Source organism: Macaca thibetana, chromosome 7, assembly GCF_024542745.1.
Source record: "Macaca thibetana thibetana isolate TM-01 chromosome 7, ASM2454274v1, whole genome shotgun sequence".
Taxonomy (NCBI): Eukaryota; Metazoa; Chordata; class Mammalia; order Primates; family Cercopithecidae; genus Macaca; species Macaca thibetana.
Window position 1 is genome coordinate 85953947 of NC_065584.1, and position 19280 is coordinate 85973226.

The 19280-nt window shown below is 37.7% G+C and overlaps 1 gene segment (V, D, J or C); it reads right to left on the minus strand.

Moving 5' to 3' along the window:
• Nucleotides 1–11391: 11391 nt before the first annotated feature.
• LOC126958341 (T cell receptor alpha variable 13-1-like) lies at nucleotides 11392–12997 on the minus strand. The segment is given in 2 exon segments: nucleotides 11392–12608; nucleotides 12776–12997. Coding segments are annotated over 2 exon segments (432 nt in total).
• Nucleotides 12998–19280: the final 6283 nt, after the last annotated feature.

Below are 19280 nucleotides of genomic sequence, written 5' to 3' on the forward strand. Positions count from 1 at the left end.
ACAGGTCTTTTCCCAGGATCCTGCTGGAACCAGTAGAAGTTGACGAGCATTCTCTCATGGTAAGTACAATTAAGAATGGCATGCATTCCTTCCTGGATACTCAGGAATGAAGGACTCTGCTCCGGCGTATGTAGTCTGTTCACCCCTGTTTAAACAGAGAAGCTTCTCATGGCTGACTTCTTTTGGAAGATATACTCTCTTTTCACAACTCCCACAGGTGAGCACTGAGGCCCTAACTACCCTTCTATAACTTCCAGATTTTTAAATAAGATACTACACTCTGTTCTTTTTCATATTTCCAGAGCCCAGCAACCCACAGCAGAGCTCCCAAGAGAAAATCAAGAATGAAACTCCCAAAGCCTTCTTCATTTTTATCCCTCAGACTCACGAAGGACTCTGGCTGGGGTCTGGGAGCCCTCAAACACTACCAAGCCAAATCTCTTGTTTCTCTGAGTGCATATTCATAGTTCTTTGTTGCAGGAAGCTGGGAGTCTCCCCATCTAGCCAGAAACAAGATTGACTCTCCCATGCACAGATCGCACAGCACTCTCTGATCTCTGAAGAGGTAACACGGGAGAGGACCTTGGCAGGACCAGGTGCTGATTCTTAGTCAGCTGCATCTAGCATTTGTCCCTTAGATTTTTCTCTTTCCTTTTTTCTTCTCTAATACTTCCTGGGCATCTACCATGTATGTGCAAGTTGTAAATTGAATAACTAACAAGGATTCCTCCCCCAATATAACCTAGAAAAGTTATTTTCTCCCCTTTCCAATGCAGAGCTCTGTTAAGCTCCCAGGTATGGATCTCGTTATTGGCACTGAAGCTCAGTATAAAATGGTGTTATATCTGAACCCTGCTCCATAAAGCTCATGTGGATCCATCATAGAATTTACACTAAGTTATACCTGAAACAAGAAAGCTTCATTTTCTACCCGTAAGACCTATGAGATAAAGAAATAGTTCAAATAATTGAATGGAATCAGGCCAATGTGAAATAAAGAGTGACTCTGAGCCCTAAATATAGTAAAATATAAGCATATAACCAATAGCAGGAGAGCAGAGGGTTAAGCTTTATCTATCCTTAAATTTTCTTGTTATTTTATTTCAAATTATCCTTGTTGCAATATCTCATTTATATCCAAATATATCTACCATTGGTGAAAAATTGTTCCCTACTTCTACAATTCAATCATTTAATTAAATTCATGTAACTTAATTCAACCCTTACAACCATGTAGAGAGGTGATTGTTATTGTTATTATAATTGATGATGTCCAGGCAGCCTGAGTTTAAGTAATTTTGTCAACGGTCAAATAATTTAGTAAATGACAGATATACTAATAGTACTTCAATGACAATGCCTTGTAATCATCACATGGAACCTGCCAATCGCTAGAGTAGGCAAGACAAATGCCTGTATTGGAACAGATATATTTTAAATGCCTATATTGGATATTCCTGTAAAAGAAAGTGAACACTATAGATAACTGTAGATCTAAACCTCATGAGGGAAGGTCTTTTGGTGTCTGCATGTGTCTGTTTTATTCATTATTCTACTCTTCATACCTACAAAAACAACTGTTGCTTATTGTGAATTTGATAAGTAAGTGTATAATGAATGAATTCAATGTGTGTCTGTCATTTAATGCCTAAGTTTTCTATCTCTCTATGATGCTTACTTTTGTCTTTTCTGTGCCACATTATTCTCCTAAAAATACCCCTAAAACTTAATTGCCTACATACTTGGAATTTTATCTATTGGTTAAGTTTTCATGCATTTCATCTTATTCCTGGATTACTTTGTAAGATTTTTCAGGTAAGTTCATTCCGCTTAAGAGTAACATTTTATACTACTATCAGTATAGTCGAAGGTCCTAATACAGTACATTGTACACATAGGGGATACATATTTATTCTCGGTGAATATGTATTCTTCTTGCTTACTTACTAGATGATTAGCCACCAATTTAACCAAGTCAATGCAGTCTTTTTTACATTATTAACTGAAGAAAAGTGGTGCCCTTTAAAGATGTTCTTAAGATTAAGAAACAAAAAGAAGTCAGAAGGAGCCAAATCAGCACTGTGAGGTGGATGCCTCACGATTTCCCACAGAAACTTGTATAAAATTGTCCTTGCTTGATGAGAGGAATAAGTTGGAGCATTGTCATGGTGGAAAGGGATTCTCTGGTGAAGATTTCCAGGCATTTTTCTGCTAAAGCTCTGGCTAACTTTCTCAAAACATCCTTATAATAAGCAGATGCTATCATTCTTTGACCCTCCAGAAATTCAGTAAACAAAATGCCGTGAGCATTGCAAGAAAACTGTTGCCATGACTTTTGCTCTTGAATGGGCCACTTTTACTTTGACTGGACCTCCACCTCTTGGTAATCATTGCTTTAATTGTGCTTTATCTTCGGAATCACAAGGATAAAGCCATGTTTCATCTCCTGTTCCAATTATTTGAAGAAATTGTTCAGGATCATTATCCCACTTGTTCAAAATTTCAATTGAAAGCTCTGCTCTTATCTGGAGCTGATCTGAGCATACTGGTTTTGGCACCCATCAAGTACAAAGTTTGCTCAACTTGAATTTTTCAGTCAGAATTGTGTGAGCTAAACCAATTGAGACATTTATAGTGTTGGCTATTGTTTCCACTGTTAATCATCGGTCCTTTTCGATTAAGGCACATATGGTTAATTTTTTCTTCATAAATTGTTGTGGAATGTCTCCACTGTGGGCTTCATCAGCATCCTCTTGTCTATTCTTTTTTTTTTTTTTTTTTTTTTGAGACGGAGTCTCGCTCTGTCGCTCAGACTGGAGTGCAGTGGCACTATCTCAGCTCACTGCAACCTCTGTCTCCTGGGTTCAAGCGATTCTCCTGCCTCAGTCTCCTGAGTAGCTGGGATTACAGGCATGCGCCACCACCACACCAAGCTAATTTTTGTATTTTTAGTAGAGACGAGGTTTCACCCTGTTGGTCAGGCTGGTCTCGAACTCCTAACCTCGTGATCCACCCATCTCGGTCTCCCAAAGTGCTGGGATTACAGGTGTGAGCCACCACGCCCAGCCCCTCTTGTCTATTCTTAAACAAATTATCCATTTTGTTTAAGAACGGACAGACGAGAGGATGGCTGATTTTATTGGGGTGTTGAGCCTATAAATTTTTCATAAAGCATCAATGATTTCACCATTCTTCCACTGAAGTTTCACCGTAAATTTGATGTTTGTTCTTGCTTCAAGCTTAACAGAATTCATGTTGCTCTGATAGGGGTGCCTTTCAAACTGATGTCTTATCCTTCTTAGTGCCTTAAACTAAATTCTGTTCAGATATGTTATAACAACTTAGTATAAGTTTATTTTGGTGCAAAAAAGTTTGAAACCCATGCATAGTTTTTCATAATACGCAATTTCCTTTTTCCATAAACTTTTTGAAGACACCTAGCATTTATTGAATAAAGTGATCTGAAAATTCAACAATTCACAAAGAGTGTTGAATTTATTTTTATTCATCTTTCAGTCATATGTTTCTGAATTACCTTAGCCAATTCTTCCAGCTCAATCTAGTGGCCAAGTGGCAAATTGCTTATTGTGGCAGTTCTTTCTCTTCAGTCATTGGTCAAAAATTTGGTATGTCTAACTTCAAATCAAAGACTCAGGGATTAGGATGTTTTTGATGAATGATAACTCTGAAAATGGTCTATGAGTCTAGCGAGGTATTTTCTTAGAGTGTTTTCCTCCGATGCTACACCTGTGCTGTCACAACCATAGCCACTTCCTGTCTGTGATGGTGAATCCTTTCTTTGGTCTCTCCAGCAGATGGATGTCTCAAGCAGACCCGTGGGGTTTTGTGCACCTCCCTCCAACAGTTCTCTCACTGTAGCCTCTTTCAGTGCACAAAAACACATCACTGAGTTCTCCAGTTGTGAAGTGGAGATGACAAGTTGATGGATTTGCTTGTCTTCTGCAAATTCAATGAGTAGTGACCTATTGCATATTGCAGATCATGAGTCCTGATGAATAAGAAAAATCATCTCCCCACTCCTGGGCTACTTGTACCAGAACAGACTATAACTTCCAGCACTAGTGTCATAATTGCAGTCCAGAGTCACAGCGTCCTTCTCATGCACCAATACTGATGGTTTAACTTGAGTTGCTTGTCAGCAAAACCAGATTCTGAAGGAGAAAACAAAGAACCAAAAGGTTTAGGGATGAGTAATGTGGAACGAAGAAATTCTACTTTTACACCCTGTTACTTCTTCTGTACCAAAGTTTTGATAAGACATTTCCCAGTTCTTAGGTCTTAGAGGAAGACCATTCCCACCAGGGGCATCCCTACCTAGCCACATTGAAGCTGTGACCACCCTCAGGCAGCTGGAGAGCAACATGTTTGGTTCTTTCTCCAGACAGAATATATTTTGTTCTTCTTAAAATTCAGGGCTCTGCATTGTGAGGTGAGTCTGATGAAGTAAGAGAAGAGTTACTGGACTATGTGCTGCTGCTGCTGCTGCTGCTGCTGCTACCCCAGAATAGGGAACAGGGGTTTTCCAGTGTAGCAAGCTAGTGTGTGCTCTCTAACACTTCTCTATGTACTGGCTAAGAACCTCACCCAATGCAAACTTCCTTTGGCACTTACCCACCCTTAATTTGATACTAAATAACTTAAATATGAAAATAAACACAGTCGGGTTGGAAGGGAAATTGATAATTCAACTGATTGCTATATTCAGTCATTGCATCTGTGATGGAATTGAGCAATGAGGTTAAGAGGTTGGCACTTATTTTAAAATACTACATTTAATGAATTATGAAGACAACGGAAGATGTAATAATTATGTATCCTCACATCTATGTATGTTGTTGTTTCTCCTAAGGTAGAAATTCATCACATTATGCTAAGAAGGTAAAGCTGTTTGCACTAATCGCTGCAAATCGTCAGATCTACCTGTTAATATAGCAATATTTCTCCTATTCCCGAAGTCTGTCCAGTTGCTTATGTTGGGAACAAATGGCAGGAAAAAACTAATCTCTCTTTCTCTTTTCTATGCAGAAAAAAAAGAAATCTCTCTTTTCTAAGAGTTTAGAATGAAGCCCTCAGACATTGAGTCCTATCTTAAAAGTTTTCTTCTTTTTTCATATTAGTTTAGATAGCCCAGCTCTGTTTTTACAGACCCTATTAGACACCGGGCTCTGATCATTAAGTTATCAAATCTTTGAATTTATATATTTTTATTATGTCATCTGAGACCCCAAATGAGCCACAGCAAGCCACTAGATTCTGTACATCCACTTCTGAAAGGTATGAATCCTAGGTGTCTCCGTATGTCTCCCCAGAAAAAACTATTATAGGAAAATTGATTGTGATAAGCCTTTCCTTTGTGTGAACATTAGCAGTAAGGCCATGTCCTAGGGATATTACTCAATTACGTTAAAAACAACAAAGACTCATTGCCTATTATAGCCTATTTCTTAATATAATGATTATAGCTTATCCTCCTTGTCTTAAAATGATTTCAGCTTTGTCTAAATTTGTTGAAGCATCTCCAGATCTTTCACTGAAATCACCATTAAATCTTATGATGCCACATAGAGCACAAATGATCTACTCTCTAAAAACATCCATTTTTTACCAGTTGGTGGACTAACTATACAGTATTATTAATTTCTCTTCATAGTGTTTAACTCCATTACACTTCTCAATCAATGAATCTTATGATTGTATTTCAGTCACTCAAGAAGTGTCCATCCCAGAACAGATATTTTGGACAGTCTCATACCTAATTCTGAATTAATTTTGTTTTTAATGTCTTATCTTCAAAATTGAAAAGAAATAACAAGAGGCTTATAATGCATTTACTGCTCCAGACTCCATTATAAAATCTAATTCCTTAGAAGAAGCAAACTAAATTAAAGTAACTGAATTTGTGGCTTTCTCTTTGCTATGTGCAATTATGAAAAATATACACAGTAATTGTTTTAACACAGTTCACAACTCTCAAATACTATGGAGATGATGAGATTTCTTAACCTTCTTAATCTTTTCATACATCTCATGTATCGCTATAAAAATGGAAACCAAATACAAAAATTATTTGATGTCTTGATACTACTCGAAGAAAGACAAAGTTCCAAAGTATGAAAGACACTATAGAAGCTAGGTAAAAAAATACATAAGCAGAGAATCATGCTGAACATGCCTTTCTGAATAACATCCTCATGCAAGTACCTCTTACAGAACATGAAGAAAAATCCACGGAAAAATTCCATGACTACATCTTAGATCAATTATTGATTTGTTTGATCAGTGAGAATAAGATATATCAAGGCCAGAAAGGCTGCCTGGTAGAACCAAATGATCTCCAGTGAATACTCGTTTTAGCAACCTTCCAGAGACAACCCATCACAGTAGGGATGTATTGGTTGCGATATTATACAAGTAGTTGGGGGAAAACTTTTCTAGGATAACACAGGAGGTGGCCAGTTCATGCCTTTTTTGAAACCTCTAAGATTCCATGAAAAGTGTAAAAATAGAATATGAACTGGAATACTGTCGTAAGGAAACAATTTAATATCTCCAAAGGGGTTTTAGACAATTATATTCCCTAGGGAGTTATGAGTATGCACTAGTAAGAGTTGTTTTATTTTCTACATGGGTTGAAGTACTCTCTTGTGAGAAATACACAGAGCTCACAATGGCTGAAAATCAATTTAATTTTGTGTTCCTACCTGTGACATTTCAAATCATCTATATCTAGAGGAAAATATTTTTCTGGGACAATTATAAAATGTTTTGCCCTCACTCAGAACTTCTCTTTTCTTATCCCCTCTTTATCCTCTATAAATGGAGACACAACACATGAGAAATATTAAAACTAAAATTAATTACGGTATCAGACATCCTTGAACTTCCATGACCTAATACATTATTACCCTTCACTCTCATGGCCCTGAGTTGTTCACCCTGACATCATAGGTTGTCTTAGTATCAACTGGTGACTTGTAGGTCCATATTACCCCTAGTATCTGGAATCATATATAGTTCATTCTTTCACAAACTTATCTAGATAAATAAACTCATTATACTCAGTCCTTATACCAACAGGTATAATTTTCTTTCCTGGCCTTTCATTTAATCAGCCTTTATATGACCTAAGCCCGGATGAGTTGGTATTTGGAAAAAAATTTCAGAGAAAGACTGCCTTTCAACCTTGTGAAAATGACCTTATTAGGTACTATTTATTACCAATTCAACAAAGTACAAGGAATTGTTCTGTGGTTACTTTTTACCAATTAGCTTGACATTATCCATCCTTAAATGACGAGAATTGAGAAGTCATTCACATCACAGATATTAAACTGAGTTTCTTCATAGACTCTTCAGGGGCTTTTCAGAAAATGAGTGCAGACCCAGGTCCTTGAAACACATGTGTAGGTGGATAAAGTAGACAGCTCCATCCATGTATAATCGAACAGTATTATCTAGATGATGGAACCACTGGTTTTTATACTATCCTTGCATTCTTTTGTTTTCCATCCTTTTAGTGGTATTTTTCAACTTTAATGGTACAACGTTGCATATATCTGTAATTTTTTTCTACTTTGTTCTTTCATTAATAACACAATTTGCTTAGGTACAGTCTTCACTTGAGGTGATAACCATCCTAACACTTTTCACCTCTACAAAGCCACAACTAGTGCAAAAAATTTAAATAATTGTGAGATATGTCATTCTATGCCAACTCTTGGGAAAATCCAAGTATTAACCATACCCAATTAAGATGACTAAAATAAATTTCGATCAATAAACTTAGCCTTAAAATGTTAGAAAAATATCTATCGATAAAAATTTAGGGTAGAGTTGGTACAACAAACTTGATGTGTTTAACTCTGATTATAGGAGTTGGTTCAATCCTCAACTGAACCTCTCCATTATCAATTGCCATACTGTTTCCTTAAACCCTATACTTGCCATAGTGTTTCTTTAAACTGTAAATCAAGCCTCCAAAGAAATTGAAACATTTGAAATGCTGAGTTATTCCTATAACATGACAAAAGTTTAAGACATTCAGGTACAGAAATAACAGAGTGGTAGCAGAGATGATGATCATGTATGTGCCCAATGGTGTATGCTTTCTCTAACCAAATTCAGACTTTTCAAAAGATATATATTGTACAATTCCGTCCATGTGACATCCAGAAAAAGATAAAAATATAAAAGAACAGACCATGGTTTGCAAGGAGTTTGAGATGGAGAAGGTGTGATTTCACACAGAGAGCTCAAGGGAGTTTTTGGGGTGAGCAATCTGTTTTGTATCATAATTATGTCATGGTTATATCAAACTATACAATATATCAAAATTCAAATTTCACACATTGAACTGCATATCAAAATGTGTTCCTTTTTATGTGGTAATTTAAAAACTGGAAATTGTAAAAATTGAGAAAATAAAATGAAGCAATTGATGTGATTTCTATTTTTCTATCTGGAATTCTGATTTTCTTTCTCAACTTGTGAAAAAGATAGCATCAGGCATGCCAACTGTGGTAGGCAAAATAAGGGCTCCAAAAAAGTTAGGCCCCAGTCCCTGGAATCCATGAAAGTTATCTTACATAGCCAAGGGAAAAAAGACATTGCAGATATGATTAAGTTAAAGATCCTGGGATGAGAAGTTATCCTATATTATATGGGCCTTAAATGTAATCACGTATACACTTATAATAGGGAGACAGACGGAGATGACAGAAGAAGAGAAGCAGTGCAACCACAGAGACAGAGATCAGAGTGATGGAGCCACAAGCCAAGACATGCAGCAAGACATGCAGACAGCCATCAGAGCTGGAAGAGACAAGGAACAGCTGACCTTTCTTGTCCAGCTGTTTTAACCCTAATTTAATCTAATTACTTTCCCTATAAGAACAAGCCATAACAGCCATAACTCAGCCAGGAGGAGTTATTCTCCTTATGCCAATTGCTGATTAGATCCATCCTTAGGAAGAATATAAGAAATCTTGAAATTAGCCTACCCTTGACCACAGGTAGGAGAAATAGGGAATTAATTATTTATGCACCTTCTTTATTTCCACTGATATATCTACAACACTAAAAGATATAACTCTTTTAAAAGAAATTGTGGTAGTAAAGTTTAATTCAGTCAAAACATGAAAATGAGGTAGGGAGATTTGTAGCAAGCTGTCTGTAAATTAACTATTGGTCCAAAGACCTGTTGTAATCCACTAATAAGAATTGAGTAAGATAGGGCCAGTCGCAATGGCTCATGCCTGTAATCCCAGCACTTTGGGAGGCAGATACCAGCAGTTAATCGAAACCCAGATCCTTCACCTCAGGCTCCAAAGTATGCTATTACAGGTAGAGCACAGACTTCAAGGCAGGTGGATCACTTGAGGTCAGGAGTTCGAGACCAGCCTGGCTAACATAGTGAAACCCCCTCCCTACTAAAAATACAAAAATTAGGCAGGGCACAGTGGCTCACGCCTGTAATCCCAGCACTTTGGGAGGCCAAGGCGGGCAGATCACGAGGTCAGGAGATCAAGACCATCCTAGCCAAAAGGTGAAGCCCCATCTCTACTGAAAATACAAAAAAAAACAGCTTGGCATGTGAAACCCTGTCTCTACTAAAAACACAAAAAGTTAGTTGGGCATGGTGGTGCAAACCTGTAGTCCCAGCTACTCGGGAGGCTGAGGCAGGAGAATCTCTTGAACCCAGGAGGCAGAGGTTGCAGTGAGCATTAGATCTCTTGAACCCGGGAGGCCGGGAGGCAGAGATTGCAGTGAGCTGAGATCGCTCCACTGCACTCCAGCCTGGGCTATAGAGCTAGACTACATCTAAAAAAAAAAAAAAAGGAATTGAGTAAGATAGCTGAAAAATGTATGTAAAAAAATTCCCATTTACCACAGAAAGAAGGATAAAGGTGGCAATAAAAATTAAATGTGTAGGAATAAGTTTATCTGAAAACAATAAAGCTTCAGGGAGAAAGACATAGAAAAATGAAAACAAATGTTATGTTATTGAATAATCAGGTAATCAAACATACATTTCTAAGAAGTTTTATACTTCAAAAATCAATTTTTAAGTTTAATTTAACCACAAAGCCTAAATTAAAATTTTGACTACCGTAGCATAATTAACTTTTCTCTTCTTTTTTTTTTTTTAACAAACATCTACTGACTATTAACTGTGTGAAAAAGATTGTGCTGGGTTCTGCAGATACAGCAGTTATTAAAACACACATCTCTCCTTTCTAAATTCTATGAGAGAGTAAATACTAGCATATTAATAAGAGTTGAAAATAATAGATTGGCAAGTCCAATAAAAGACACTAAACGGCAACTGATAAAGCAGTCAAGATCAAAATCTGACCCATCTCACACGCAGAGACATACAATTAGGCTCAAAACTAAAAGCAAGAGCAAATTTACCATTCAAATGCTAGAACAAAAAAAAGCGGGGGTTGCAATAACTAGTCTCTGAGATAACAGACTTTAAACCATCAAAATCAAATCAGAGACAAAGAAGGCCATTACATAATGGTAAAGGGATCAATTCAACAGGAAGAGCTAACCACTATCCTAAATAATATAAGAAGACCCAATACAGGAGCAAATCCCAATTCATAAATAAGTCCTTAGAGACTTACAAAGAGACTTAGACTATTCTGAAGCTCACATTCTCAAATTACATCCTATCTTAATTTCCCTCAAACACACAAGCAATATATATATTCACTGGCCTTTAAAGGAAAACCCCAGTCATATTTTCTTAACAAAAAACAACAGGTGGAAAGGGATGTCATATTTTACCACAAGTATAGAGAAGAAAAAAAATAAAAATTAATGTGACTTATAAAAACTTATTAAACATAAATAATAAATTAAACATAAATGTTTGAAAAGGGGACATGATAAAATGAAGAATGCTCAATTCACAATATTATAATAGTAAGTGAAAAAAATCATGATTCTAATTATAATAAAAATCTATGAAGCAACTAAACCAAATATTAACAAAACAATATCTGAATATAGGATTATGCATTTCATATTTTATGTTTTTTACATCTTTTTCTTTTTGAGATAGAGTCTCACTCTGTTGCCCCAGCTGGAGTGCAGTGGCGCGATCTTGGCTCACTGCAACCTCCACCTACTAGGTTCAAACCATTCCAGTAACAGACAAAACAGAGAGCCAAATCAGGAATTGAACTTCCCATTCACAATTGCTTCAAAGAGATAAAATACCTAGGAATCCAACTTACAAGGGATGTAAAGGACCTCTTCAAGGAGAACTACAAAACCATTTGCTCAGTGAAATAAAAGAGACACAAACAAAAACTGGAAGAACATCCTGCCTCAGCTTCCCAAGTAACTGGGATTACAGGCGCATAGCACCATGCCCAGCTAATTTTTTGTATTTTTGGTAAAGGTGGGGTTTCACCATGCTGGCCAGGCTGGTCTCGAACCCCCGAGATCCTCCCGCCTCAGGCTCCCAAAGTGCTGGGATTACAGGTATGAGCCACCGCGTCCGGCCTAATTTTTGTATTTTTAGTAGAAACCAGTTTTCAACATCTTGACCAGGCTGGTCTTGAACTCCTGACCTTGTGATCCACCCTCCTCAGCCTCCCAAAGTGCTGAGATTACCAGCATGAGCCACCTTGCCTGGACTTTTACATATTTTCTATATTTGTCATGTAATGCTTTACAATCAGAACAAATAACTAAAATGAGTTTCAAAAGACAAGAGTGAAAAGCTCATTCATAATAGGGATTGTGATATTGATATTAAGGGGTTATTTATAGCAGAGGAGTCTGAATTGATAGGAAAATGTAAAGTCATCTTTAAGGCCTAGATTTTTAAATGATTCCCTTTAAGAATCTACTGAGCAGAGCCTTCTGATTGCTGAATGAACACATGGAGGTGCCTGGAGGGAGGCACAGCCAGAGAAGGCATGGAAGCCCGGCATCCCCTCCCCTACACCTTGCCCTAGACATCTCTTCATCTGACTCTTCATTTTTTACTATGTATGTCAAAACATCATGTTGCATACCTTAAACATATACAATAATATAAATGTTAGAAAAAAGCATTCATTTGGCAACAATCAGCCAACAAAATGCCCTAAACCTTTCCATGTCACCTTGAACCTAACCTTTTCATTATATGCTTTTAATGTCAATATGTTAGTTTCAACTTGCAAACAAACAATATGACAGATGCTATACTTGAAGGTCTATGACAAAAGAAAGGGGTTGCAGCTTCAGCTCCAGTCTCAGGTTTGTGTACGGGTAGCAGGTGCCTGGGAAGCAATGTGTACTCGCTGCGCAGAAGTAGACAGCTGAGTCTCCCGGTTGGGTCTCTGTGATGTGCAGAGAGAAATGTTTGGCTGTCTTGTTCAATAAAACAGTAATTCTTTGGTCTTTCTTTTCATGCGCATTTGAACGAATGTCTATAATGAACTGAGGTCCTTTTCCAAGTTCTTGCTTATACCAAGGGAAGTAGTTTGAGGCACTGTCTGAATAAGTACACTTGATAACAGAGCTGTCTCCCTCCTGGACACTCAGGGTTGAAGGATGCTGCTCCACATTCTCTCCATTCACCGCTATGTAGAAAGAAAAAATCAGAGAAAAAAGAGGGATTGTTAGGTCATTACTCTCTAGAATTATTTTTCATACTAAAGAGAGGAAACCTGAATACAACAAGTCTCCGCTTTGAACTTCTAAAGAATATTCACTAATATACTCTGTTACCCAAATACCCTCAACTCACAGTCCAGCTGCAGCCACAAGAATATAAATACAGCTCGAATGGATGTCATCACTGTTCTTCCCAATTAAGATCAGTCATTGACCTGCAACCTCCAGTTATAAGAGTTACTTCTATCATCAGGTTGTCCCTTCTCTCCTCTAACAACCACAGGGGTTTCTCACGTTGTGTACCCAACCAATAAGAAAAAGGCTCTGCTTCTACCATAAACCTAGTCATTCAGGACACACTAAATGAGCCCTCTATTCTGCCTCAGCAGAGGAGCACTACCACCTTGTGGTCACATCCCTAACTACTGAACTTGCTGGTTGAATGTTTTTCTCTAATCCTATGAGGCACTCAGGTGCACGAAAGCAGCAACGAGTCAAACAAACTGGATGTTCAATCAGAGACTAAATGCACAGTAAGAATGTAGAGATCTAACTCTATAATTATGCACACTACTGATTCATTATTCATAAATTATAAAGAAGTAGATGCTGTTGATGTTTATTCAATGATGGGCTGAGTTTATATGTTTGAAATTAAGAAAATACATAAACAAAGAAAAAATAATGCCTTCCTTTTAGGTTAAGTCTACCATCATGACTTGTTTGTTATGGAGAAAAACTCTTTCTTTAAGCAATACGTAAGCCAAAGATCAGAGCAAAAGAGAGAGGACCACTCAATATTTCAAGTGCATATTATCTCAGGTTCTGCTTCTCCAAGCCTGGTCTTGGCCATGACCTTGCTATTCCCAGAGAATTGATAGTACCAACAATCAAAGTGTTGAATATTTCTTCAGTAAAGATGGCTTTAATAAAAAGTAAAAAATTAAAGTACAATGATAAAGGAGGAGGGGGACAAGTTCCATGAGTTATTCCTACTCCAACAGTAGGGATAGTTTGACCCACTGACTGGGCTGTTTTGCGAGGAGAAATCTGGCATGTTTTAAGAAGTCTTTTCCTATTGCTATGTGTCTTGCTTTCTGCAAAGTGTTGAAAAAAACAAGAAGAAATTCTCAGAAAACATCAGGCTGCAGATTCAAAAAATATAACCATATGTAACTTTATTGTTGAAATAATTTTATTTTTTGATATCAAAATGGATGATATCAATATGATATGTCCTTAAATACAGTGACTGACTCATATCTTTAGTGGAATTTCCTCTAAAGTACGAGCCAACTCTTCTGTCATGAACTGCTGTTGCCTCAGCCATTGCTGGCACAGATTCCATATCTATCATTTTTCTCCCAAACCCCACCATATTGTTTTTCTCCAAGATATTGAGAAAGTCCTTCAGTCCTGTATGTTTCCAGGTTTATCTCTTTCTGCCAAAAACAAAAAAACCCTTTCTAATCTACTTTAATTTTTGATATTTTAAAATTACTTCTGTAAGAATAAATTAATGGAAGGCTAAGTATTTCCTGTGTATTAGCAGAATAGTACAAATAGAAAACTGACAGTGAAATACTGATCATGAGAAATGCTACCTGGGAAACCAACACTATCTCATTTCTAGGAGGAAAGCCCCTTTCCTGTGATTTGTACTCTCTAGTCTCCTGGAGTTATAGAGACTAAATCTAATTATTTATTCACATCTCACACCCTTAAATATTTTCAGACAGCTATGATTAAGAATCTCAACTCAATACATAAATATATATGTATTTATATAATGTGTGTTTTTATATATATGAAATTTCTCCATTCTAAGGATCTTCAGTTATCTCACTCATTCCTCATACAATACAATTATCAAATCTTCACTGAGCAAATTACTTTTTTCTTGGAGACAGATACATAGGTTATTATTTGTCCTTCTGAGTCATGGCATTCAGAACTGAATGTAATGGTCTAAATATGACCACACATATGGAGCACAGCATTCCGTGTATTAACTGTACCTTGAATATAGCCATGCCCTGGACAAAATTCCCAGCCTGGTGATTATTTCGTTGAATTTTGCCAGACTCATTATCAAAGCGTTGGCCTAGAAAAGCTTTTCCAGCACCCTCATGAACTGTCAGCTACATAAGGTCAATGTTTCCCTTAGCTTCCCAATTTCAGTGATCATTTTTAAACAATGTAGAGTGATGCTCCTTATGTTCACATCCTTCTTTCAAGGAATATCCACCCACCATAAGGTATATATATACCTTACTATTTTTAGGAAAATTCTCAGAAATACATCCAGGGGTTGAGGATGGCACCATCACTTTTGGCTCACTCCTACAGAAGCCAATGAGTCATGGACTGATTTGCTGGTAAAATAACAGTGTCTCCACCTGAGTATCTTTCTTGCCCAAAGTGGCAAATGTTTACACAAATTGGAACTCTCCATTCTCATGGTTAAACTGATTGGACCAAGTCTTTCCCAGACCCAAACTGCAGAGGTCAAAGTGGCTGGATTTTCATCAGTTTCTCTTTGCTCAGCAATGTGGTCCTGCAGGAATGAGGCAGTGGAAACAATACTAAGGAGGAAGGGAGGAAATTCAGTTTCTTTCTATTCCCGGCTCATCTAATGGTTTCATACTGGCATCTTGGATACGGTTTCTCTCTTTGTAAAGTGAAATTGAACTAAAATATTTCTAAGTGCTTTTCTGGCTGTAAAATTATTTTATTCTATTTAACAGAGCAAATATTTACTAAGGACTAGTTGTGCACAGTGTGAAGTATGGGAATGCAAGGAGAAATTGTCTTGCATCATGGAACCCCAAAACCATTTTCACATCTATATGCAATCTAGTGGGTCTGAGGTTACCCTAACCAATCCTTGGGCCCCTTCAGAAGCAAAGACAAGGTTCTCTGGATGAGTTCCTATGTGAGCTTTCATTCCTCCTATAACATTAGTGATAGGTGATGGATCAAGGGGAGCCTAAATCCATAGTAAGATGAAATAAAATGAGACTTCACTTGCTAAGCATAAAGGCCATCACAAGCAGTGATATGAGGGAGGACACCATGGCTGGGCTATCAGGAGGCAGGATTCTCCCTTCTGGAGATCTGTTTCTTATCTTAATAACGTATCATGTCCGTCTTAAAGGAAACACACACACACACACACACGCACACACACACACACCCCTCAGCAACTTGGAGAACATGGAGGAAGTATAGGAGTTTACTAATATGTAAAGCAAAAGGCACTTTCTCAAACATCCTGATTGCTTTCAGGCATCAAAATCCCTCCTTCAAAACTTAGCTTGGGGATTCAAGATTCCCAGCTAGGCTGGCTGTACATTTGTAGGACTCAGTGCAAAATGAAAATTTAAGATTTCTTATTCAAAAAGCAGGAAAAATGGCCATTAGGTAATAAAATGTAAAGGTTTTTTTCTTAAAATATTGTATTACTTATAAAACACAATAGGTTTTATAATGATACATAAGAAAAAACATAAAATTGGTTTAAAAATTTGGTATCATAAATTAATATAACACTTTAATATGATATCTTAATTAATACAATGTTATGGCTCACTTTTCTGCAAATTAATTTATGAGGTTAGCAAAATTCATGCCTGGAGCAACTTCATTTTTAAGCATATAAATGAAAGCAATGTCAAGTGCTCTTATTAAATGCAAGATCTTCACTAGAATTTTTCATTTCTGACTGCGAGAAGGATATTTCTGCTGATGCAACTGATACTGGAGCTCTTAAAAGTATTTTATATACTGTGACAACATTAGCATAATTATCTGACAGATTAATTGAAATATAAATTTTAGTAAATCAATGGTTGATGGTCCCTGTGAAACAGTTTTTCTAAAACAATTTATTTCTTACCACACATCAGTTTTATGTACATCTGAACTCAATTTTCAATGTAAATTTATACAGTGCTGTTTTAATGTTTCCTCTGAAATTTTTAGTGACTTGTGGAAGCTGTATAAAAAAACTGGAAATGGTTTAATGATGTAGATAGAATTCACAATCCTTGTTTATTCATTTTTTCACTGTCTTTAATTATTAAAAATTAATTTCAGACCAAGCTCAGTGGGTCATGTCTGTAATCCCAGCACTTTGGGAGGCCGAGGCAGGTGGATCACAAGGTCGGGAGTTCAAGACCAGCCTGACCAACTTGGTGAAACGCCATCTCTACTGAAAATACAAAAATTAGCCGGGCATGGTGGCAGGGGCCTGTAATCTCAGCTACTCAGGAGGCTGAGGCAGGAGAATCACTTGAACCTAGGAGGCAGAGGTTGCAGTCAGCTGAGATCACACCACTGCACTCCAGCCTGGGTGACAGAGTGAGAGTCTGTCTCAAAAAAAAAAAAGTTAATTAATTTCAGTATTATCCTCTATGTTAAAACATGGCTGTTCAAAACTTCACATGAAAATAATGTTCTTCAGATACTTCTCAAAAAAAAAAAAAAAAAAAATACAAGTGGCCAAGAAACACATGAAAAAAATGTTCATCACTAATCACCAGAGAAATGCAAACCAAAATCACAATGTTTGGCTTTTGTTAAAAAGCCAAAAAAATAGCAGATGTTGATAAAGCTGTGGAGAAAAGGGAACACTTATACACCATTGGTGGGAATGTAAATCAGTTCAGCAACTGTAGACAGCAGTTCGGAGATTTCTCAAAGAACTGAGAGTCCAACTACGATTTCACCCAGCAATTCCACTACTGGCTATATACCCAGAGGAAAATAAACCATCCTACCAAAGACATGTGTACCTATACATTCGTCACAGCACTATTCACAATAGCAGAGACATGGAATCAACCCAGGTGCCCATTAGCAGTGGATTTGATAAGGAAAACATGGTACACATACAACATGGACTGCTATGCAGCCACGGATGCAGCTGGCAACCATTATCCTAAGTGAACTAGCACTGAAACATAAAGCCAAATATGACATGTCCTCACTTATAAGTAGGGGCTAAACATTAGGTACACAAGGTCATAGAAATTAGAACAGTAGGGCCGGGCGCAGTGGCTCACGCCTGTAATCCCAGCACTTTGGGAGGCCGAGGCGGGCGGATCACGAGGTCAGGAGATCGAGACCATCCTGGCTAACACGGTGAAACCCCGTCTCTACTAAAAAGTACAAAAAACTAGCCGGGCGAGGTGGCGAGCGCCTGTAGTCCCAGCTACTTGGGAGGCTGAGGCGGGAGAATGGCGTAAACCCGGGAGGCGGAGCTTGCAGTGAGCTGAGATCCGGCCACTGCACTCCAGCCTGGGTGACAGAGCGAGACTCAGTCTCAAAAAAAAAAAAAAAAAAAAAAAAGAAATTAGAACAGTAGACCCTGGAGAATACAAGAGAGGGGACAGAGGGAGGGGGTTAAGGATTCAAAAAAAATCACCTTTTCAGCACTATGCTCACTACCTGGGTAATGGATTCATTACAACTCCAAACTTTAGCATCACATAACATACTATTATAACAAACCTGCAAAAGAACCCCCAATTCTAAAATAAAAGTTGAAAAAAAAGATGTTAAGAAAAAAAACAAAAGAAGATAGCATTAAAAAGTAAGAAAATGATGTTCTTTTCCATTAAGCTGCTATCCTTACATGTAATTTCTATTTCTAAACCTGCAGATATTCAAATTGTAATGTTATATCAACTTTCAAAACCACAGTCTCTAAACTTTTTGAAAGATTCTAATAACTCTCCAATATACCTTATCACCTTGTCCATGTATATGCTTCCATTGTGTAATAATTTACTGAAAAGTTTACTGCCACTCACTTTGGATAGCCGCAGAACACCAGAGAGCCCTGTGTGCTCATGCACTCAAAATAGCCCATCCAACTGCTCAGCTCATACACTGCCCACTTTGCCATGAACCTGAGCCTGCATGTGATTCTGTCCTGTGTCCTGCTGTCCTGTCTATCTCCTCTGCTCACCTACATGCTCTGTCCTCTCACTGAACTTCACTTACTCACACAAGTTTAAAAACAAACCTATTAAAAATGTCAAGGCAGTGATAGCAGAGCATTAACCAGGGTCCGCTGGGCTGCATCAGGTCACATACCCAGGAAGCTGGCCCTGCTCCCAGCTTCACTGGAGACTGCCTGGTTGTCTTTATCTTGGTTCTCAGGGCCCCAGTCCTTCCTAATCCATTCTCTTACATTCACATAACAGACCTGGTAAGGTTGAAATTCTACAAGTGTTTTAACTGATCCACATTGAGGTTTAAACTTTGGGTTTGCTTGCCAGAAGTCTTGGACTGTGGCTACCTCAGGTAAGTTTTTTGGGGTCAACCCTAGAAGTTTCTGCTCTCTTTTCCAGATCTTGAATGATGTTACAAAATCATGAATAATGCAAGGAAGACAAATGGATTTTAATGTAACAAAATGAAAAAGTTTAATGAACTCTTTCTTACTAGGTGCAATTTAGAAATTATCCAAACAGAGCCGGGTGCAGTGGCTCACGCCTCTAACCCCAGCACTTTGGGAGGCTGAGACGGGCAGATCACAAGGTCAGGAGATCGAAACCATCCTGGCTAACGTGGTGAAATCCCGTTTCTACTAAAAATACAAAAAATTAGCCGGGCGTGGTGGCGGGCAC